At 49.2% G+C, this 23,905-nt stretch overlaps 2 protein-coding genes across 2 annotated transcripts in view; one reads left to right on the top strand and one right to left on the bottom strand.

Moving 5' to 3' along the window:
- AGPAT4 (1-acylglycerol-3-phosphate O-acyltransferase 4) overlaps nt 1-16,357 on the bottom strand; it is a 40,371-nt gene extending 24,014 nt beyond the window's left edge. The window contains exon 1 of the mRNA XM_049765515.1: nt 16,277-16,357. The gene's annotated coding sequence lies outside the window, so the exon portion shown is untranslated. The remainder of the gene's footprint in view (nt 1-16,276) is intronic.
- Nucleotides 16,358-17,925: 1,568 nt separating this feature from the next.
- LOC125996596 (NADH dehydrogenase [ubiquinone] 1 alpha subcomplex subunit 1) lies at nt 17,926-18,281 on the top strand. Its single transcript, XM_049765544.1, has one exon. The coding sequence runs from the start codon at nt 17,963-17,965 to the stop codon at nt 18,173-18,175; it is 213 nt and encodes a 70-aa protein (XP_049621501.1). The 5' UTR covers nt 17,926-17,962; the 3' UTR covers nt 18,176-18,281.
- Nucleotides 18,282-23,905: the final 5,624 nt, after the last annotated feature.

A 23,905-nucleotide genomic window follows, 5' to 3' on the forward strand; every position in this document is an offset into this window, starting at 1 on the left:
CCTAGTCTTGCTGCTACTTCCAGGTTTGGGGTTTCTTTGTTTATCTTAGGCCACACCTTTCTCAGGGGTTCTTCCGGTTCTGCACTCAGTAGTCATTCCACAAGGGATGCCAGGGATTGAACTTGTGTCAGCCAAGTGCAAGGAAATCAATTTAGTTAATAAAGAATTCCAGAGCTCTGGAAGCAAATTACTGTCTCCAGGACCACTGATGCTACCGTGGTGGTGACCTGAAATGTGGTGACATAGGTCTGAGAACTACAGAATTTCAGAATGGATGGCCAGAGACCACCTCTGGGTCTCTGTGAATGAACAAAGAGCCACTGGGGTCACCCACGCCCAAACAGCACAACTTGAAGTTCAAACCAGCGCGCTACAAACATGGGCACTGGGAGAACACAGCAGGAAGGGCACAGAGTTCACCCATGTTCCATTCCCAGCACCCCTTAGGGTTTCCTGAACTGATCAGGAGTGATCCCTGAGCACAAAACCAGGAGTAAGCCCTGAGCATTACCAGGTGTGGCCTAGGAATCAGAAACCCAGTTCAGGTGAGAGCAGGAGGCTGGGAATCCTAAATTCTCTCTACTCAGGACTCTTCCAAGGGAGGATGAGCTGGAGGACTGGGAGGGTGCCCTGATATGCCCAACTCACTTTCAGTGTGGGAGGCACTCACAAAGCAGGACGTGCCCACTCCACTCTACTCCCCCTGCTTCATCAGTCCTCAGCTCCTTGTGCAGGGTCCTAGCTTGCCCTCCCTGCTCTGTAGAGCTCACCAACTACTACCACCCTCTACCCACCATCCACATTCACCCACCATCCACCTACCGCCCAGTTGCTGTCTGCCACCCAGCACCCACCACCGACCATCTACCCTCCATCCATCATCCACCACCCACCATCCCTGATTGTCTGCAATGGACTGCAAGGGGAAAGAGGGGATTAATGAGGCTTGATTTGAAGTCTGCACTTCTTGACTTTAATAAAACACGGCCCAAAGTCCAGGCCATTTCCTGGCGCTAGCACCTGCATAATGGGCAGGGAGAGGGGGAGGCCAGAGTAGAAGCCAGCCCTGCGTGCTCTGCTGATATGAATTATTGATGGAGATCAAGGGGTAGGCCCTGAGTGCCCCAAAACAGCCGACTCAACCCTGTGGCTGCCTCAAAATGGATCTGAAATAGGGTCGCGGGAGAGCCAAGTTCTCCGATGCCAGTTAAGCATCTGCCCATTCCTTGAAAAGTTTCCTTATAAACAACAGCAATAAAATAGAAGGCAGGGCCAGACCCCCTCACAAAGCTCAGGGGCAAAGGGCGCTGGTGGAAAGTGGGGGAGCACTTCGTAATTCGGGTGGGGCTGTGTTACGCAAACATCTGTTAATCCATAAAACTTGTTCATCCATTAGCTGGTCTATCCAGCTAAGGCCAAGACCCATTCTTTAATCTCAAAATGCACTGGGTGGGGCTGGAGAGGTACCATGGAGGTAGGGCGTTTGCCTTGCATGCAGAAGGACGGTGGTTTGAATCCTGGCATCCCATATGGTCCCCTCAGCCTGCTGGGGGGCAATTTCTGAGTCTAGAGCCAGGAGTAGCCCCTGAGCACTGCCGGGTGTGACCCAAAACAAAACAAAAAATGCACTGGGTTGTGTTGATTGCAAAAAGTAATGGCTTTATTTTATTTTTATTTTATTTTATGGGGTGGGGGAGTTTGGGTGGCATATAGAGATGCTCAGGGACTACTACTGGCTCTGTACTCAGGAGTGTCTCCTAGCAGTATTCAGGGGACCCTCTGTGATGCTGGGGATCAATCGGGGTTAGCCAAAATGGTCTAACCTGCATAGGCCATGGGAAAGGTCACATAACTGCCTTGTCCCTTATTACAGAACCCCCTTTTCTACCAAGCCAGATAGTATATGAGATAACAAACCAAAATGACTTGGAAGAGGAATATCTGAAGCCCAGGAGGGAGGTCTTAAATCCGCTGGAGACAGTGACTGTAGTGGCACTTAGAGGATCATGGGGTGCTGAGCACAGAAGCAAGAACCCCAGGGCCAGAGCAATAACAGCAACAGGGAGGGCGCTTGCCTTGCACGAAGCCAACATGGGTTCAGCCAACCTGAGTTTGATCCTTGGCATCTTATATGGTCCCGGAGCACTGCCAGGAGTGTTTCCTAAGTGCAAAGCCAAGATTAAGCCCTGAGTACTACCAAGTGTGGCCTAAAGACAAAACATATGAACAAAAGTGAGAACTCAGCATGCAGCACCTCTTCCAGCCCTGGAGCCATCTCCCTAAAGAATCTTCACCTGCTCAGTCATTGAGCCAGAGTTGTGGGTTCTGTTTCATAGCTATCCCTCCTCCCCCCTTTTCCCAGTAGTTCCCATTCATTACAAAAATACTGTGAAATTTTGAAAGGGAGACATGTGAGTAGCTGTAACAGCCACTGAAATTTCCGTTTCTTCTAAGTATGTTGGCTCTTTTTTCTTTTCTTTTGCAAGATAAGGTCATGAGAAAGGGCATTTTTGTTTGTAAACAAATCTTACAGTAAATCAATTGTACATGCCCTTTTCTTCACTTCTAATGAGATCATTTTAAAGGTCCATCGCAGCAAGAACATTCCAGTAGCTTGTTCAGACCTATCTGACAGCCTCCTTTGTTTGGGGTTTTAGGGTTTGATTTTTGAGGGTTTTTTTGGTGGTTTTCTTTTTTTTCCTTCCCCGTTTGTTCTGTTTAGGTTCTGAGTCCTTTTTAACAGGAAAGAATGTGATCATTAACAAATCAGGTCCAAATGCTACAGCCTCTTTGAATTTTAGGTTACTTCTAGAGAATAAATTCCAAGAGGCAAGATGCTTGAATTCAAGGAACAATCTTTTAACAAATTGAATGAAATCTGTCAAATTATTTCCCAGAAGGCTTGTAGCTGATTCTCTTCTTACCAACAATAAAACCCAGTTTCTCTGGGTTTGTTTTTATAACAATGCCCTCCCAACCACCCAAAGAGGGCTGTCTCTCATGTAGTCTCAGTCTGCATTTACCGGGGAAGAGGATATTTGGTAACATTCATTTAACTATTTTCCCTTCATAGTGATTTCCCTGGACCATCCCTCAGGATTTTAGCACTGACTTGCAATCCTTCAGATGTTCCTGACCCCCTCATCCCTGCCCATCTAACAAACCAACTCTTTCGATTTGCTTGTTGGTTTTTCATCATATGCCCACTTTTTTTCTGTCTTTGATTTTTTTTTTGATTTTTCGGGCCACACCCATTTGATGCTCAGGGGTTACTCCTGGCTAAGTGCTCAGAAATTGCCCCTGGCTGGGGGATCGAACCGCGGTCCTGATCCTTGGCTAGCGCTTGGAAGGCAGACACCTTACCTCTAACGCCACCTCGCTGGCCTCCTGTCTTTGATTTTTTTAACTACACCTGGCAGCACTTAGGAGTTACTCTTGGCTCTGTGCTCAGAAATTACTCCTGGAATGTTCAGGCAACCCTATGGGATGCCAGGAATCAAAGTCAGGCAGGCCACATGCAAGGCAAGTCCCTTTCCGCTACGCTGTCGTTCCGTGTGCCCATTTTTACTTGGATCCACCCTGACAGTGCTCAGGGGCTACTCCTGGCTCTGTGCTCACATCCTTCTAGGACATTCTGGCAAGCCCTGTGGGGACCAGGATTTGCTTTCCTACATCTGAGACTTATGTTCTGCCCACTAAGCTCTCTCTCTGGTCCACATAGAGTTTCCATTGAAGAACTGTGATGTCTGTAGTTCAGGGGTCTCAAACTCGCGGCCCGCAGGCCGTTTGCGGCCCTCCCTACGGTTTGTGGCCCTGCCCTAGAGGAATCTTTTTTTGCTTTGTTTTGTTTTAGTTGTTTGCGTCACACCCCACGATGTTCAAGGCTTACTACTGACTTTGCACTCAAGGATCACCCCGACTTTGTCTCCTGCGGCCCCCAGGTAAATTGAGTTTGAGACCCCTGTGTAGTTCCTGCTGAGAAAGTGAACTTGTACTTCCTGTCCACAGAAAACAGGTTTCATGGGCGGAGGGCTGGAAGGGCCAAACTCAGCAGCATTCAAGGGTTACTCCTGGGTCAGCACTCAGAAATTACTCCTGGCTGGCTTGGGGGACCACATGGGATGAGAAGGATTGAACCTGGGTTGGCTGTGTGCAAGGCAAACATTCTCCCTCCTGTGTTATTGCTTCAGCCCCAGCTGGTTCCTTTTATGCCAATTTTCGTAGTTCATTTTAACTATTCGATAGAGTACACATGTACTTCCCCCTCCCCTTGGTGTTTAGGCCAAAACAGTGGTGCTCAAGGCTTACTCCAGACTCTGCACTCAGGGATCAATCTTGGTAGACTTGGGGGACCATGTGAGATGCTAGGGATCAAACCTGAGTCAGCTTCATGCAGGAGCTCCTCTGTGCTATTGCTCTGCCCCATCATTTACTATTGACCATGTAGCTCTGTGGAATCTTAGTAGACTGATTTCTGAATAACATGCCCAGCTTAGTGGATTAATTTCTGAATAATATGCCCAGCTGTTTCCAAAGTACTGCTAGAAAGATCTTTCCCTCCACCACCATCCATCTGAACACAACTTCATAGAACAAGAGAGCAAGCAGGGATAAAGGGGGTGCCATGGATCCAAATGGGCCTCATTTGTAGATAAGACATTGGCATCAGGCCGCTCAGATCCTGCTTTGCTGGGATTCACCTTCCCCCCCCCCCACACCCACACCCCTGGCCTTGACCTGGAAACCCCCACCCAGTGGAAGGCAGGCTCCTCTCCTAGAGGCAGGAAGGCATTGTCCTACCTCCTGTACCTATCCTGTGTCCTAACTGACAAGCCACAGGAAAATAAAAACAGTGCCGGCTCAGTGCCAGGCAAAAGCCTCCACACAGATCTCAGCCAGGGAAAAGGGAAACTGAGGTAAATCCAGGGCTGCCCTCCCCCCTGCCCGAGTGGTCAGCTGCAAGCCTGCCCACTCGCCAGCTCTGCAAGAAAGAACAAAAGAAAAAGAACAAAAGAATAAAAGAAAGCAAATAGCTGAGAATGTTTGAGGGATCCATGGGAGTTGGGAGAGCACAGGAGCAGCAACCAGGGTTCCAGGGTCCTAGATGGGTCTGACTGAGAAGTAGGGAGTGCATTCATGGGTGAAGGGCTCCCCAATGCAGGAACATGCAGGGAGAGCTGAATCTGGGGACAGGAAGGACACAGAGAATCATGAAGAGCCCAAGTTCTGGCCAAGTAGATGAGAAAACCCTCTTTCCAACTAAGACTGACCCACTGTCTTGGCTCTAACTTAGTACAATTCCTATTACTATTAAGCAATAGTAAATAACTTCCAAACCTTTGAGGAACTTCTTCCCAGTCTGAGGTTCCCAGCCCTTCAACTAGATCCGAAACTCTCTCCACGTGTTTCTAGCCTCTGGGTTCCTTCGGCAGCAGGGACCAAACAAACAGACCTTAAAGGAACTGGGGCCAGTGACGAGTAATTCTATCTATGGGAACCACCAGAAAATCATTCTACAATACTGGAAGGAAGCCCCAGTGCCTCGGCTGAGCCCTGCTCTGTGTAAATAAGTAAATGGAACAGTACAGCTAAGGGGCCAAGGAGATGAGTGCATGAGCAAGTGGAATTAGTTACAGCCAACTGCAGGCAAGAGCCAGGAAGCACCAGGCTGCAAGTGGCGCCCTGCAGCAAACAAACTAAGCTACAGCAGTGAGGCAACAGGAAAAAGGTGGGAGGGCTGAGCCAGCCCTGAGATATTAGAACAACTGGGCTGAGGGACAGCAAAGGGTTTAAGGCATGTATTTACCTTGTAGAGCTCCCCATCTGGTTCTATCCCCAAAACCCACAGGCCCCTTGAGCACGTCCAGAAGTGATCTATAAGCAGAGCCTAGAATATCACTTAGTGTGGGCCCAATCCCTTCCCACACACACCACCCCAACAACCAAAATGTTTCCTTAGCTTAGAACAACAGGTGGCATCGAATTCCAAGCACATCTCTCAAAGAGAGAGCTCTGTGCTAAGAGACTTCAGCACTGTCCCAGCTCCTCATCTGAAGAGGTGTTTGGGGGATTCATCTCCCCAGAAGTTCTGCACCAGTGCTCCCCTGAACACCATTGGGTGTGGCCAAAAAAAAAAAAAAAAGAAAAAAGAAAACCATGGGAAAGAGACATTGACAAGAAAAGGGAGACAGTGCCCTTGTTTGTAGCTTCTGTCATAATGGGGTTCACAGATAGGCCTTTTGGCGGCCAGAGTGATAGCACAAGGGGAGGGTGTTTGCCTAGTATAAAATGGATCTACTATGGTCCCCCAAGCCTGCCAAGAGGGATTTCTGAGTGTAGAGCCAGGAGTAACCCCTGAGCGCTGCCGGGTGTGACCCAAAAAAATAAATAAATAAACAAAAAAATAAACTGATCTAGGTTTGATCCCCAGCATCCCACAGAGTTCCCTGAGCCTGCCAAGAGTGATTCCTGAGTGCAGAGCCAGGTGTAACTCCTGAGAACTGTGAAGTGTGCCTCCCCCAAAGAAAACAAAAAAACAGGCCTTCAAAGTGTCCCTGGGCAAGTCTCCCAGGACGCTATTTGGTGTTGTGTGTGTAAAGCCTGACCCTGAACTCAGTCTGGTTCCTCCATAGTTTCCAAAGTCTCACACCCCAGAAAAAAAAGCCTAGTATTTGTGGCCCCCAACTTTAGGAAACAGGGCCAAAATTTGTTTTTTCTTAAGAATCTGTTTACGGGCCAGAGAGATAGCATGGAGGTAAGGCATTTGCCTTGCATGCAGAAGGTCGGTGGTTCGAATCCCGGCATCCCACATGGTCCCCCGAGCCTGTTGGGAGCGATTTCTGAGTGTAGAGCCAGGAGTAACCCCTGAGTGCCGCCGGGTGTGACTCAAAAACCAAAAAAAGAAAAAGAATCTGTTTACAAGAGGCTAGAGCGGTAGTGCAGTGGTAGGGTACTTGCCTTGCACTTGGCTGACACAGGACAGACCTCGGTTTGATCCCCGGCTTCCCATATGGTCCCCCAAGCCAGGATCAATTTCTGAGTGTATCGCCAGGAGTAACCTCTTAGTGTCATTGGGTGTGGTCCCCCCCCAAAAAAAAATCTGTTTACCGGGGCCAGAGCAATAGCACAGTGGGTGGGGCATTTGCATTGCACGCAAATGACCAGGGATGAACCCGGGTTCAATTCCCCGCATCCCAAATCGTCCACCAAGCTGCCAGGAGTAATTTCTGGCACACTGTTGGGTGTGACCCACAAACAAAAAAAAAATCTACTTACAATAGGGCTTTTACCTTGCACGCAGCTGACCCGGGTTCAATCTCTGGCATCCTATATGGCCCCCTGAGCCTGCCAGGAGTAATCCCAGTAACCCCCTGAGCACTGCTAGGTGTGGCCCCAAAAACAAAACAAAAAGTCTGTTTACAACTTATGCTCACTTTCTTCAATTTTTGTTTTCCTGTTTAGGATTTTTTGGGTCACACCTGGTAGTGCTCAGGGGTTACACCTGGCTTTGCATTCAGGAATCACTCCTGGCTGTGCTAAGGGGAGCCATCTGGGGATGCTGGGGAAAAGAACCCGGTCAGCCACATGCGAGGCAAGCACTTTACCCACTAAACTATTTTTCCAGCCCACTTGAAATATATATATATATATAAAATATATATGTGGGCTGGAGAGATAGCATGGAGGTAGAGCATTTGCCTTGCATGCAGAAGGATGGTAGTTCGAATCCTGGCATCCCATATGGTCCCCTGAGCCTGCCAGGAGCGATTTCTAAGAGTAGAGCCAGAAGTAACCCCTGAGCACTGCCAGGTGTGACCCAAAGACAATATATATATATATATTTCAAACCCTGGTACCATTATTTCCAAGACTGTTAGAGACAGTTTCATGCATACATCATCCCAGCCCCAACACCAGGACGCTCACTTCAAGTCAATTCATCTTTTGCATTTGTATTTCTTTGTTTTGAGGACCACAACTATCAGTGCTCAGGGGCCATGCTAGTGTGGGGGTCTGAATCCCAGTTACAGACCAGGTAAGTGCCTGACCTCCTCCACAATGTCTGTTGCTACAAGAATTATTTATTTTGTTTTCGGTGTTTTTTGGCCACACCCAGTGGTGATTAAGGGTTCCTCCTGGCTGTGCACTCAGGAATCACGCCTGGCAGGCTCAGGGATGCCAGGGATTGAACCTGAGTAGGAAAGGTACAGGACAAATGCCCTCCCAGCACACTGTGCTATCTATCACTCAGGCCCCAATAGGGGCTATTTCTTGTCACCAGTCTGATATTTTTTCCAATTGATTCCCCTCAAAATATGGCAAAGGCCAAGAGAACCCCAATTCAGAGATAAAAATTCTCAGTTTGCTTCACTCTTTATTGCATGCCTTCTCTTGGCTGGCCAAACTAAAGATTCAAAGTGGCAGCGTTTCCAGTTCCCCATTCTGTAATTCTGCCCCACTAGAAAACAAATTTCCTGCCAGGCAGGCTAGTCAATGCTCTATTTTTTCTTATTTATTATTATTATTATTATTTTGATTTTTGGGTCACACCCGGTAACACTCAAGGGGTTACTCCTGGCTATGCATTCAGAAATCGCTCCTGGCTTGGGGGGGGCATATGGAATGGCAGGGAATTGAACCATGGTCCGTCCTAGGTCAGCTGCATGCAAGGAAAACATGGTTTTCCTACCTCTGTGCCACTGCTCTGGCCATATCTTTTTTTTTAATAAAAAACTTTTGTTTTTGGTCATTTGGAGGGGGGCACACCTGACAATGCTTCTGGTTTACTCCTGGACTGCACTTGGGAATGACTTCTGATGGGCGTGGGGAACTATATGAAATGCCAGGGATCAAATGCAAATCAGCCTCATGCAAGCAAGCACCTTAACCTATTGTACTATCTTTGACTTCAGTTTTTGTCTTAAGGAGAAGTTATAAGGAAATAGTCTTATGTGGAAAAGCTTAAATACACTTTAACCTTTTGTTTGTTTGTTTGTTTTTGGGCCACACCCAGCGGTGCTCAGGGGTGACTCCTGGCTGTCTGCTCAGAAATAGCTCCTGGCAGGCACAGGGGACCATATGGGATACTGGGATTCGAACCAACCACCTTAGGTCCTGGATCGGCTGCTTGCAAGGCAAACGCCGCTGTGCTATTTCTCCGGGCCCTTTAATCTTATGATGGCAAGAATAATTTATTTTTGAGAAACTAAAAGTTTCATGTAACTGCTTTTTGGTTTGTTGGTTTTAAGTATTAGGACCACACCCTGCAGTGCTCAGAGGTTTACTCATCGTTTTTGCTCAGAAATCGCTCCTGGCAGGCTCATATGGGATGCCGAGGATAGAACCCAGGTCCATCCTGGGTCAGTCGAAAGCAAGGTCTCAACCACTGTGCTATAGCTCCAGCCCAGGACTGCCTTTCATTGTTCGTTTGGTTTTTGGTGGTTGGTTGTTTTTGCTTGGTTGGTTTATTTTTAGGCCACACCTGGTGGTGCTCAGGGACTACTTCTGGCTCTGCACTCAGGATTTATTCCTGGTGATATCAGAGGAACCACATGGGATGCCAGGGATTGAACCTGGGTCAGCTTCGCACAAGGCAAGCACCCTACCTGAGGTACTATCCCTCTGACCTGGCCTTTGTATTTTGGGCCTCCCAAGCACTCACTCCCAGAGCCCCTTTTGTGATTTTTTTTGCCAACTGGGCTGGTGGTTCTGGGTGAGGAGGCAGTGCAGTTTGGGCCCTGTGGTGCTAGGGAAAGGAGCAGGAGGGCAAGGTTCCAGGGGAATCCAGGGCTGTATCTGGCAACGCCTAAGGGACTAAGAATTGAATAGAAGTAGACTATAGAAAACTTCCATGAAGGCTTTATTTTTAAACCCTTTTGGGTTTATAACATGTTATTTGTTAAAGTTAGTGAAAGTCATGTTTCCAGATCAGATTAACTTTTCTAAAAATATATGCTTTGTGAGGGCTGCAGTGATGTCACAGCAGGTAGGGTGTTTGCCTTGCACATGGCCGACCTGGGTTTGATCCCTGGCATCCCACATAGTCCCCCGAGCCTGCCAGGACTATTTTTTAAATGCAGAACCAGGAGTAGCCCTGAGCATCACTGGGTATGGCCTCAAAACATATATTACCTAGGGGCTGGAGAAATAGCACAGCTGTAGGACATTTGTCTTACACAATGCCGAACACCCAGGACCTATGGTGGTTCGATTCTCGCTATCCCATATGGTTTCCTGAGCCTGCCAGGGGCAATTTCTGAGCACAGAACCAGGAGTAACCACTGAGTGTCGCCAATGTGACCAAAAAAACAAATATATATATAGATATATATAATATATAAACATATATCTATATATGTATGTATTTATATATAAATATATTTACATTAATATATATAAAGCATATATATGCTTTTATATGATAAAAAGTAGCATTGTTTAAAAAGCTGATGGCAAGATAAGTATTTGGGATAATATATTAACATTAGTTAGTACTAGTTAGTACTAGTACTTATTAAATTTGAAAATGCCTTTTTTTTTTTTTTTTGGTTTTTGGGTCACACCCGGCATAGCTCAGGGGTTACTCCTGGCTGTCTGCTCAGAAATAGCTCCTGGCAGGCATGGGGGACCATATGGGACACAGGGATTCGAACCAACCACCTTTGGTCCAGGATCGATCCTGGATCGGCTGCTTGCAAGGCAAACACCGCTGTGCTATCTCTCCGGGCCCTGGAAATGCTTTTGATTAAAAACATATGTGGCTATAGAAACCAGTGTTGTAGTTCAGGATTTATAGGTTTTGTGCATATTCAGTTGACTTTCCTAAATTATTGCACTCAGCTTAAATTAAGGATTAAAATTTCATTTAAAGGGATTACTATTTGTACAACTGAATTGTTTTATGTTGCTTATAGACATTATGAATCAGTACCTAGACATTTTTTACTTTATTTTTTTTTTTTTTTTGGTTTTGGGGCCACACCTGGTGATGCTCAGGCCTTACTCCTGGCTATGTGCTCAGAAATTGCTCCTGGCTTGGGGGTCCATATGGAAAGCCGGGGGATCAAACCACAGTCCATCCTAGGTTAGTGCATAGCAGTGCTTCTCAATTATTTTCTGTCATGCCCCCCTAGGAAGAAGAAAACATTTTTGTGCCCCCCCACGCGACTGTAAATAGTACCTTTATTTTAAAAAAAAAAAACAAACTTTAGGGCCCAGAGAGATAGCACAGCGGTGTTTGCCTTACAAGCAGCCGATCCAGGACCAAAGGTGGTTGGTTCGAATCCCGGTGTCCCATATGGTCCCCCATGCCTGCCAGGAGCTATTTCTGAGCAGACAGCCAGGAGTAACCCCTGAGCATCGTCAGGTGTGGCCCCAAAACCAAAAACCAAAAAAACAAAACAAAACAAAACAAAAAAACACTTTAACATGCAAAACAAAAATATATAAAATAATTTGTGCTGATTTTTTAATCAGAGGTGATGTCTGGATTAATGGCTACAATGAGCACGTTTTGCAATGCATAGCTTTTCAAAGTGGGGCTTGAAGCAGGACACATCAAGTCTCAGCTCCAGAGACATACAGGGACATAAACACAACACGGGGCTAGCTTGTTAGGACAGTGCTTGCTGAAGTCAAATGCGCCCCCCTCTAAGGAGCCTCATGCCACCCCGGGGGGGGGGTGGGCACACCCCACTATTTGAGAAGCACTGTTGGCAGGCAAAGGCCCTACCACTTGCGCCACTGCTCCAGCCCCCATATTTTACTTTCTAATACAAAGAATAAACTATGTAAATTTAAACATGTGATTTTATCTACTTTTTAAAAATTTTAGCTGCCTGATCTCAATAAAAACTTTCTAAATTATTCTCACCCCCTCCCCCATCAAAAAATGTTAAGCCCTGAGCACTGCTGAGTGTAGCCCAAAACATCTCTCCCCGGAAAAAAAAAGCATGAATTCCTGATAGAAACTCTGTCCTGCCAGTATCTTGGTGAACCTTTAACTCTAAAAATAAAGCCACAAATTCAGAGGCCAGAGCAATAGTAGAGTAAGGAGGGCATTTACCTAACACATAGCAGACACCAGTTTAATATCCAGCATTCTATATGGTCCCCCAAGCTGGTCAAGAGTAAATCTTAATTTTTTTGTTTGTTTGTTTGGTTGGTTGTTTTTTGGGCCACACCCCTTTGACGCTCAGGGGTTACTCCTGGCTATGCACTCAGAAATCTCTCCTGGCTTGGGGGGACCATATGGGACACTAGGGGAGCAAACCGCAGTCCTTCCTTGGCTAGCGCTTGCAAAGCAGACACCTTACCTCTAGCGCCACCTTCCCGGCCCCCATCTTATTTTTTTTAAGAGTAACTTTGTTGTTGTTGTTTGGGCCATACCCTGTGACACTCAGGGGTTACTCCTGGCTATGCACTCAGAAATCGCTCCTGGCTTGGGGGACCATATGGGATGCCAGGAGATCGAACTTCGGTCTGTTCTAGGCTAGCATGGGCAAGGCAGACACCTTACCGCTTGTGCCCCTAAGAGTAATTCTTGATCTCTAAGCCAGGAGTAAACCATGAGCAATGCTGGGTATATCAAAAAAAAAAAAAAAAAAGCACCCCATTTCAGAGATACAACACAGCCCCAGAAAGGATTCTGAAATATATTAGACTAAACTAGAAGTGCTAGGTTCGGCAGGGTGGGCTTAAGGCTCTGAGAGGCTCCATCCTCTCTGTCCTCCTGAATCTGAGGTGTCAGGAATGCTCAGAGCTGTGAACAAATGCTCAGAGCTTGACCCTGGCAAAGACGATCAAGTGGCAGAAATAAATCTAGGAGCCAAGGATCCTAATAGGCACCCCACACCTTACAGTCTGGGCAAAGGTGAGCACAAGGAGCCTCAAACTTCTTCCTCTGCCCAAGTTCCACACCTGCAGTCCAGCTTTGGATGTCAGACTGTCAGATTTCAGATGTCAAGTGTCAGAAACTTTCCTTCTTGACATTCAACCCTTAAATGATTCCTGGGACTAGGAAGGGCTCTGCTGGCCTGGCTTTCTGGCTCTGATTAAACACCATTCAAATGCTATTGGCAAGCTGTTGCCTGCCAAAACCACTGTTCTGCTTGCCCACTAGAGTGCTGCCTACCCTTGACCCTAGCCCATTAGTCCCCTCATTCTCTCTGTCCTGTGGCTGACTCGCTGCTTTCCTGCCCACTTCACCACCTCCTCTTTCCCTAAATGTTTCAGAGCACCCACCTAGGATCCCCGCCTTGGCCTCCTCACCTTCCCCATGACTCTGGAGGAAACCCACCTCGTCCATCAGCTGCCCCATCCACACACACCATCTGGTGGACTCTGAACATGACAGCACATCTCACACCGCCCAAGTCTGAGAAGGGCAGAATGAAATCACTCTGAGTAGGGGGGTCTGGGAGGGGAACTCACTGCCCATTAGTTCAGCTCTTCCCTCCACCTTCCCAGGGATGCAGGGCCTTTCCCATATTTAGGCACTATTGTCATTTTTTTGTCCCTGCCCAGGATCTAAATTCAGGATGGACCTGCCAGGTGAGAGAAGTCTAGATCTATTCACAGACAAGTGCTCCTCTTCTCTGTCTCCAGTGTCCTATTTACAGACTTGGGCTTCCATGGCCCATCTGCTTGGCAAGCTCATAAGGTCAGGCAGCCAGAGCCTTGAAGGGTCATTTTCAGGTAGGAAAGAGAATAACTGAGCATTGAGTAACTGAGCACCTGGCACATCTGTATAAGCACTGACTGACCCCACTCCACCCCCAGCTCTAGAATCCAGCATTATGTTAAATCTATGTATCTATATATCTATGTATCTATGTATCTATCTATCTATCTATGTATCTATCTATAGCAGGGAAGAAGGGGAAGGCGCTTGCCTTGCTTTCTGTTTTGTTTGGGGGCCACAAGCAGCAATTCTCAGGGCTGCCTCCTGTCTCTGCACTCAGGGATCATGCCTGGTGGTGCTTGGGGGACCCTATGGGGTGCTGGGGATCAAATCTAGATTCAGCTGCGTGCAAGAGAAGCACACATATTTGATTCCCAGCAATTCCATCTGGGCACTGCCAGAAGTGATCCCTGAGAGCTACAGCGTATGGTCAAAAAATAAAATAAGAAAGAAATCCAACATCTGTATGTGCACAATTGTGAGGTCTCCAACCTGGAGCCATATTCTGCCTGAGAGACAGTGCCATGGGCTAGAGCTCAGCATCAGCTCTGGTGCACCAGTTCCACACCAACACCACCCCAGCATGACCTTCTTCCCCCCAAACACAGGAGATACTGCGAGATATAGCCTTCAGATTCCAACTCCTTCCATCCACTTCCCAGCCTGAACCCATACTTTTGGGATTCACTCTAACTCACTCTAGAATGTGCTCAGGCACAAGGTTTGCCTTTCCTGCACCCTCTTTCCCCACAGCGGGAAGTCACTTCAGCAGCCCAGAGGGAGCATCAAAGATTCTGCGGACTCTCCCATCTTTGCTAGATTCCCCTGACACCAATCCAGGCCTCTTGTAGGGGTGATGCAAGGTGTTTTGGTGTTGCAGTGGCTTTAACATACGGCTCTTGACTTGCTGGCTCCTGTATCCCAACATAAACTAACTCTCTCTCTCTCCTCTCCCTCTCTCTCTCTCTCTCTGTCTGTCTCTCCCCCAACACACACACATTCATTCTTTCTCTCTTTCTCTCTCTCCCACCAACACACACATTCATTCTCTCTCTCTCCCCAACACACACACATTCTCTCTCTCTCTCTCTCTCTCTCTCTCTCTCTCTCTCTCTCTCTCTCTCTCTCTGTCTCTCCCCCAACACACACACATTCATTCTTTCTCTCTTTCTCTCTCTCCCACCAACACACACATTCTTTCTCTTTCTCTCTCTCCCCAACACACACACATTCTCTCTCTCTCTCTCTCTCTCTCTCTCTCTCTCTCTCTCTCTCTCTCTCTCTCTCTCTCTCTCTCTCTCTCTCTCTCTCACCCACAATGCCACATGCACACCTGTGACCACTTTCAGTCACACTCTACAGTCAGACACGCACATTTCCATGCGCCCACATGGTACAACTAACAGCCACGCAACCAACCACTCCTGCGCCATCACACACGCCAACACAATCGAACACGAACACACACACACACACACACAAAATACTCTTGAGTCCTTAAGCCACACACGCTCCATGCTCCTTCCCGCTCACTCCTTGTCTCCCATCACAGCCTCTGCCCACATCTCAGGAGGCCAGGCTCAGCTCACCTCCTCTGGCCTCGGGAAGGCTCTGGAAATATGAGTGGGCAGGTTGGGGTGCGGGAGGCAGCCTGGGTACCACGGGGACATAGATCAAAACCCTCCTCTTTGCCTCTTGGGGTTTGTTAGGTGTTGTTTTGGTTTGGGGGCTTGGGTCACACCCAACGGTGCTTGGAGATCACTCCTGGCACTCTGGGGTGTGGAAGGAGAGGGAAACCAAGTCTCAGGGGAGCACCTCCCCGCTGGACCATCACTCCAGCCCTTTTCCTGCTGCCAGGACACCCCACCTTTGACACCAGGAGAACACCCCACCCTGGGGGCCAACTCCCAGGCACCCTCAACTTTATCCCTAGGATCTCAGCGCCTAAAAAACTACCTCCCCTTAGTCCTCCCCCCCCAGTTGTATCCCAGCATGAACCCCGGGCCTAGGGAGGATGGAGGGGCCAAGGGAAGGAGCGTGGTGGCAGTTCTCATCCCCAGGCCCAGCCCAGCCCGAGCAGCGGGAAGGGAAGAGAAGGGAAGGGCGGGCCAGCCCGGAGGAGGGGCGCAGAGGGCCAGAGAACCCAGGGCGGTAGATCCAGAGGTGGGGGGACCCGGGCCGGTCGCCCCGGCAACGCCCTTCCCCCAGCCTCGAGCGAGGGAAAAGCCCAAGTGGCCGGGAGGAGGGAGGAGAGGACAGAGGAGCGCGCAGCCAGGCGCACCCGCAGGTGAAGCCACAGGCGGCCAGCCGCACCCCATGCCCGGAGGCGCGATCGGGGCGCAGGGGTGGGATGGGGAGGGTGCAAAGTCCTGCCGGGGGTTCCTAGAGAGCACCTGGAACCAGACACAAAAGAGTGGGGGGCTCTGAGGACCTTCCCCGCCTTGCCCCAGCCCTGGAAGGGGGCCCCGGGGAGGCGCGCGCGGAGCTGGCGGGTGTTGGAGAGCCCACCCGGAGGGCACAAAGAAGGGGTCCCCGGCCGCGTGGGTGCGTGCATGTGCGCCCCCCAACCCGGACCCCCACCCAGCACCCGCTCACCTGCTTCCCGGCCGGCCCCTGGGCACGCGTGGGCTGGGGAGGGACCTCGGGGCGGGGATCGGCGGGCGCGGGCAGGGTGGGCGCGCGGGGCGCACGGGCTTATAGCGCTGGGCAGCTGGAGGCGGGCCGAGCACTGCCAGGCTCCACCCAAGGGGTGGGCCCTGGGGGGGCCAGTGGTCCTCGCTGACGTCCCTCCCCACCCATGTCACTTCCTTTGCAAGCTCCGAGCGAGCGGCTGCGGGGTTTGGGGGTCATTGGGGAGTCTGCCCACCTCCTTGCAGCCCACGCTGTTGCATCCCCTGCGCCCCAAGGCCTGGCTGCCCCGAGACCTGCGAAATGTGTCCCCGATCTGTTTGGCAGAGTCGCCAAACAATCCCGGCGTCTTGGGGTCTTGGGGGAGAGGGAGTGGGCCCGGGTGCCCAACTAAACAAATCTTGGGGTTGTCCCCCCATCATCTGGTGCCTACCTGCGTGACCCGACCCTGGCCCGCACAGGCGGGCTCCTTCCTGAATACATAGCTTGGTCTCCCCTAAAGGAGGGAGGTGCTACCTCTGCAAATCCCAGAGAAATCGGGTTTTGTTTTTTTTTTCTAATTCACACACACCCCAAAAAATAAATGCAGAGACTCAGATATCCCTCCCCCGGAGGAGCACATATCAAATCCCAGAGGTGCATTTTCAGCAGGGCTCCTGCAATGCATCCCGGTGTCTCAGACTTTCATTGTTTATTAGCCAAGGAAAGAAAAAAGTTCACAGTGTCTAAAACGCAGCAGCAGCAGACTTACTCATGAGCTGCGAAACGCTGAAAACCCCTGGACGCAGAACTGAGGGAGCATCTGGTAGGAAAAATGAAGTCATGAGATTTGCTTAGACGCGGATGGATATGGAGAGGATTATGCTGAGAGAAAGGAGTCAGAGGGAGAGGGATAGACAGAGAATGATCACACTTATTTGTGGGATACTAAAAAAAAAAGATAGTATGATAATAAAATCCAGAGACAATAGAGACCCTTCTTTTTAAATTGGCAACCACAGGAGGATGGGAGGAAGGTTTGATGGTGGCACCATCTAGGAGCTCATTGGACATGCAGAGTCCCAGGCCCAGAACCTACGAGTTGATCAACCTCAGCCTCGTCCTGAGAGAGGCACATCTGCGAGGAGTTTGAGACTTCCTTTCAATCTGGGTTACCAGCCAGCGCCTCCTTCTGGGACTCATAACCTACACAGGTTCGACTCTCCAGCATTACAGATGGTCCCCCAAACCCACAACGAGTAATTCCTGAGTGTAGAGCCAAGAGAACCCCTAAGCACTGCCGAGTGTGGCCCCCAAACAAAGTAAATAAAAGCAAAAACAATCAATGAAAAGATGATCATGGGGCCGTAGTATGGTGGGGAGAGCACGGCCCTTGCACACAGCTGACCTGGGTTCAATTATCAGAACCCCAGAGGGTCCCCTTCGACTTGCCAGGAGTGAGTTTCAGGCATAGAGCTAGGAGTAAGCTGAGATTGCAGAGCCAGGAGTAAGCCCTAAGCATCACCAGGTGTAGCCCATAACTTTGATGAGCCTCATACATCCACTTTGACCCAGTGACTTATGCATGGAAGATGCAACACAGCAGCTGCTGGTAAGAATGTGGAAGAGGGGAGGCTGTGGGAAGCAGGTTTCGGGCTTTGGGGCGCTGCGGCGATGTGGTTCGAGATTCTTCCCGGCTTAGCCATCATGGGCGTGTGCATCTGCATCCCCGGAGTGGCCACGGCGTACATCCATCGGTTCTCGAATGGGGGCAAGGAAAAAAGAATTGCCTATTTTCCATACCAGTGGCAAATGATGGAAAGAGATAGGCGTGTCTCTGGAGTGAACCGTTACTACGCATCAAAGGGTTTGGAGAACATTGATTAAGGAAGACTTCTTGCTCCGTGCAATGTGGCTTCTCTGTTCGAAGTAACTTCTATTCATCTACTCCTAGAAGTATTGTAGAGCCTTCAGAATAATATGTAGTGCTTAAGTGCTTAATAAAAAGAAAAGAAAAAAAAAAAAAAAAAAAAAGAATGTGGAAGAGGGGGCCGGGCGGTGGCGCTGGAGGTAAGGTGCCTGCGCTAGCCTAGGACGGATCACGGTTCGATCCCCCGGCGTCCCATATGGTCCCCCAAGAAGCCAGGAGCAACTTCTGAGCGCATAGCCAGGAGTAACCCCTGAGCATCACAGGGTGTGGCCCAAAAACCAAAAAAAAAAAAAAAAAAAGAATGTGGAAGAGCTGGAACATGGTGTCTAGGAGAGCATGCTAGACCGTGTATGCTGACAGGGCAGCAAATAGAAGACGCCCTGGGCTGGCCACTCTGGCAGACCATAAGCTTTAGGGCAGTGTTCAGGGGAGGGGCTTTGCAAATACTCGCTCGCACCCTGTTTCCATCCTCTCAAGAGCAAAGATAGGTGGCAGGTTTGTGCCTCATCATCAAGAGAAAAAAGATGGGGATTGATCCAAGTTCAGATCATTCCAATTGGGTCTGGAGAGACAGCACAAGTAGTAGGGTGTTTGCCTTGCATGCAGCTAACACAGGACAGACCCCCGTTCAATTCTCGGCATCCCATATAGTCTCCTGAGCCTACCAGGAGCGATTTCTGAGCGCAGAGCCAGAAGTAAGTCCTGAGCGTGTCTGGTGTGACCCAAAAATAAACAAAGCAAAACAAAACGACCTAGATCATTCCAGTTGCCTCTGGAATGATCCTTCAGATTGTGACAAGCAATCTGAGGGAAATTTTTGCTTGCAAGGGGGCAGTATGGGGTGGTGGGTGGAAAAGTGGAGGGTGGGGGCTCCGGTGGACGGAGGTCACATTGGTGGTGGTAAATAGAGTTGGAACATTGAATGCCAAAAGTGACTGGATTAAAAACAGCTTGGCAAATCTTAATTAAATTAAATATTAATATAAAAATCAGAAGAAAAAATAAAGAGAAAAGGGAATTCAACACAACAATAGGCTAAAGTATCAGAAAGAGGAGTGGAGAGATAGTTCAGTGGCTAGAGCGCAGGCCTGGCACACAAACTGGCGTAGGGTCAAACCCAGGTCAATCCTGAGCACCACATGTGGTCCTCCAAGCACCACGAGGAGTGGTTTCTTTCTATTTTGTTCTTTCTTTGCTTTTAGGTCACACCAGCAGTGCTCAGAAATCACTCTTAATAGTGTTCAGGAGGACCCTATGGGATGCTGGGGGTCCAACCCTGGTTGGCTGTATGCAAAGCAAACATCCTGCCTTCTGTACTCTCAGTCCCCCCAGAAGTGTTTCCTAAGCACAGAAGCAGGGCTAAGCTGAAGCACAGCCAGAGTGGTCCATCCTCCCGACAACATACATATGTACATACATGTATATACACTCACATACAAAGCATCAAATATCATTTTTGGGGGGAGTTTGGGCCACACCCAGCGTTGCTCAGGGGTTACTCCTGGCTGGCTGCTCAGAAATAGCTCCTGGCAGGCACGGGGGACCATATGGGACACCGGGATTCGAACCAACCACCTTGGGTTCTGGATCAGCTGCTTGCAAGGCAAATGTGTTGTGCTATCTCTCCGGGCCCATCAAATATCATTTGAGGGTCTTTTTTTTTTTTTTTTCAGTTGCCATGAATTACAAAGTTACTCGTGAAGGGGTTTCAGGCAAACAATGTTTCCACCCTGATCCCTTCCTATGTGCCCCCTATGTGCTTCACTTGAGCCCCCTTGGGGATCTATTTTTGGAGGCAGAGTCACAACCCAGCAATGCTTGGGAGATTGGGAGATGGTCCTAGGGCAGGGGTCTCAAACTCAATTTACCTGGGGAGCGCAGGAGGCAAAGTCGGGGTGAGGCAGGGCCGCATAAGGGATTTCACTTACCGAATATTCGCAATAAGAAATCGCATTAGTAAGAAAAATATCGCAAAAAAAAAAAAATGGCATTAAGCATTTGCATACCCTGAACGGAACTGCTCCGGGTATGTGAATGTTTAATGCGATTTTTCTCTTACTCATGCGATTTTAATTGCGATTATTCGGTAAGCGAATAATCGCGAATACTGCGATATTTGAAGGCCGGCCGCTGGCCACAAAATGTTGCACGGAGGGCCACAAACAGCCCGCGGGCCTCGGGTTTGAGACCCCTGTCCTAGGTTGATGCTGTGAACAGACAGACATTTGGCCCTTTGTTCAGGGATCTCTCGGTGGGGCTCAGGGGATCCTCTGGGGTTCTGGGGATTAAACCTAGTCAATCACATACAAGGTAAGCACCCTACTCTATCCATTATTCTTCTCTTTGTTCAGAACGCTCTGTTTCTTTTCTTTTTTGTTTTGTTTTGGTTTGGTTCTCTCTGGCCACTAAGGGGTTAGTTACTCCTGGTTCTGCTCTCAGGAATCACTTCTGGCAGGTTCTGGGACCCTGTGATGTGCCAAAGATCCAAATAAGTTGGCCTCATGCAAGACAAATGCCCTACCCACTGTGCTACCGCTCCTGCCCAGGACACTGTTTTGTTTTGTTTTTTTAATCTTTTCCATTTATTTATTTTGGTTTGGGGGCCACACCCAGCGGCACTCAGGGGTTACTCCTGGCTCTTCACTCAGAAATTGCTCCTGGCAGGTTCTGGGGACCATGTGGGATGCCGGGGGGGAAATTGAATCCTGGTGTGTCCTGTGTCAGCCAAGTGCAAGGCAAACGCCTTACCCAATGTACTATTGTTCCAGTTACAGGACACTGTTTTTTTTTTTTGTTTGTTTGTTTTTGTTTTTGTTTTTGGGTTACACCAGGCAGCGCTCAGGGGTTACTCCTGGCTCTATGCTTAGAAATCGCTCCTGGCAGGCTCAGGGCACCATATGGGATGCCGGGATTCGAGCAACTGACCTGCATGCAAGGCAAACACCTTACCTCCATACTATCTCTCCGGCCCCCAGGACACTGTTCCTAATGGGTCATACAAGCTCCCTCAGACACACCATCTCTGCTTTACAGGATAGGAAACTGAGACCATCATGCAGGTTAGGAAAACCCTGAGTACCAGGTCTTGCTCAGCCCTCCTGGAGTGAGGGGTGTTGGGCATGAGTCCAACCTGCTGTCTTTATGTCCTTTTCTTGTGGGGTTCAAGGGACTCCTGGTTCAAAGGACTCCTTTGAGGGGCCACAGGCTGATGTCTTTTCCACCTCAACCACACACATTTTTCCCAGCTTCATAGGAAGAAAAGAGCTGCTGAGAAGCTTCATTTTAACACCTGCTAAGGGGTGACTTCCTGTACATGTGTTGGCCTCTTGGGGGGAGGGGTGTGAAGAAGCCTCTGAAGGCCCCAAGTTAATGATTGGCCCCAGCAGGTATGTCTGGAAATGGCTGGGTGTCTCCACCTTCGGGGAGCACCCAGGCAGGAGATCCAAGGGTCTGGTTTTACTCGCTCTGGTTCTTGTGGGGGACTGGAAAGAGATTCTAGGGAGAATCAAATTCCAGGACAGCTTTTTCCTGTCCCTTCCCCCTTAATGGTGTCCAGTGAATTCTGGACTGACTCAGCCTTGAGTGACACACCACCACCCCCAATCCCCACTGAGGCCCAAACCCTGCAAGTTGCTTGTTCACTCCCTCAGCAAATATTTACACCTTGCCCAGGGTAGGTCCTTGGCTGGGTGCTTGTCATTCTTGGGACACTGAGCAGATTCCCGTATGGGCTGGGATCTCTTGCAATGGCAGAGATGGAGACAAAGGAATCGAGGAAGGCCCCTTGCAGCTGGCGTTCAAACCAAAGAGGTGTATTAGTGGCTTAGTTATGCCATCTGCAATATTTATTTGGTAACCAAGTAGAGTCAAGATTGGCTGGCATGTACTCTTTAGGCCACAATATCAATGCTGCCCCATGTCTAGACTGCTGAAGTGCTGGGTCTATATGGAAAAATGCAGCACAGGGAGGAATGTTCTGAAAGGCCAGAACAGAAAGTTCTGGAGTGCCAGAGCAGAAGATTTTAATGTGCCAAGGTGGGGATGAGGTTTAAGCCAAGATCTTAGTAAGTACAGGATTTATCCTTGAGGACATGTAGGAGAACCAAGAACATTCCAGAGGGAAGGAAGCCATGTTGAGACAAGCAAGTGTATATGAGAGCTAGTTTGTTGGAAGAGAGTGGGGTACAATATCTGAGGGGACTCTAGGTTCTGAGTACCTTGTATGGTGGGGAAAGGATCTTACACTGCAGGCAAGGTTGGGGAACCTCTCAGGGTGGCCATGGAATCCTGTTATATATGAGAATCACCCCAAGAAAAATTCAAATGGGGAGCAGGAAGGAAGGGCTGGGCCAGAGATGCTGCCTCCAACTACAAGAGGCAACATGGGCTGTCTGTTGGCCCCTAATTTTCTTCCCAGGGAATGTCATGGGCATGTGGAAAAGATGGAATAAGATTTTGCTTTGGGTTTCAATGGGCAAATAGTGGGGTACAAGCACTGGTGAGTTTTGGGGGAAAAGAGTGGCCGGCTTACATTCTGGGGTTCTCCAAGAGGCCAGAGGAGGGAGGCTGGAATACTGGGTGGAATATGGGAATGTGGAGAGGCCAGAGGGGAGCATGGGGCAGGGGATGGCAGGTAGCTAGTCTGGACCCCCAAGGATAGCACTTCTTGGTGGGGGGGGGGGGACTGGGCCTCAGACAGAGGACAGCATGTGTCTGAAGGCTGCGCTAGGTCTTAGGCCTGCAGTGCTGGATACACATCTCAGAGTCATCTGGGGTTCACATGATGGGGGTTTAGAGACTAAGCATTGAGGGTCTGGGCAACAACCTCTGTCCAGTGGAAGGGATTCATGATCCCTGGGGAAGCCAGTGCAGCCAAGAGAGGGGGTGCTGCAGGGCCAGAGTAGCTGGGGGGTTGACTCATCTGGGGGCTCAGATGCTGATGGGGCAGACACAGGCATGTGGTCATGTCCACAGGGCATGCACACATCCAGAGTCCAGCTATCCCATCACGGACCAGATCCAGGTGCTCCTTCTCTGGGCTGGGTGGAAGGAAGAGTCAGGAGGACCTTCCACTCATGTTTGCCTGAATGCCTCCACCAGGCAGGCAACTCATGGGATTTTCAACATCCCTCAGCAAAAAGTCATTAGGAGGTGGGGGGCAGTGTGAGAGCAGGTGGGGGAGACTTACATTACCAAGCAGAGAAACAGTGCCAGCAGGGAGGGGCAGTGAAAGTCACTCACACTTAGGGAACCAGAATATCCTAGAGCAGCTGGAAGCCAGAAGGAAGAGCCCAGATGTCCCTTTCTAAAGCTCAGATTTCAAAGACATTTCCCTTGGAAAGAGAAAGCAATCAAGTGGCCAATTGGAGTACCTTGTCTATGTTTGGTTTGGTTTGGGGGGCACACCCCGTAGTGCTCAGGACTTACTCTTGGCCTGGTACTCAAGGATTATTTCTGGTGGGGCTCAGGGGGCCATATGATGAATTTGATACTGGGGATCAAATACTAGGGTAAACGTGACTGGGAGAATGGACAGAGAGACTTGGACTTTGTATACAGGATCCCCGAGTTCAATCCCTGGCACCACTTGTCTCCTTAGCATGGCCAAAGGTGAGCACTGAACTGAATTCTATTGAATAGGGCTCTCACATATAAGTAAATAAAACACCATCTAAATGTATAAATAA

Source organism: Suncus etruscus, chromosome 18 (assembly GCF_024139225.1).
Source record: "Suncus etruscus isolate mSunEtr1 chromosome 18, mSunEtr1.pri.cur, whole genome shotgun sequence".
NCBI lineage: Eukaryota > Metazoa > Chordata > Mammalia > Eulipotyphla > Soricidae > Suncus > Suncus etruscus.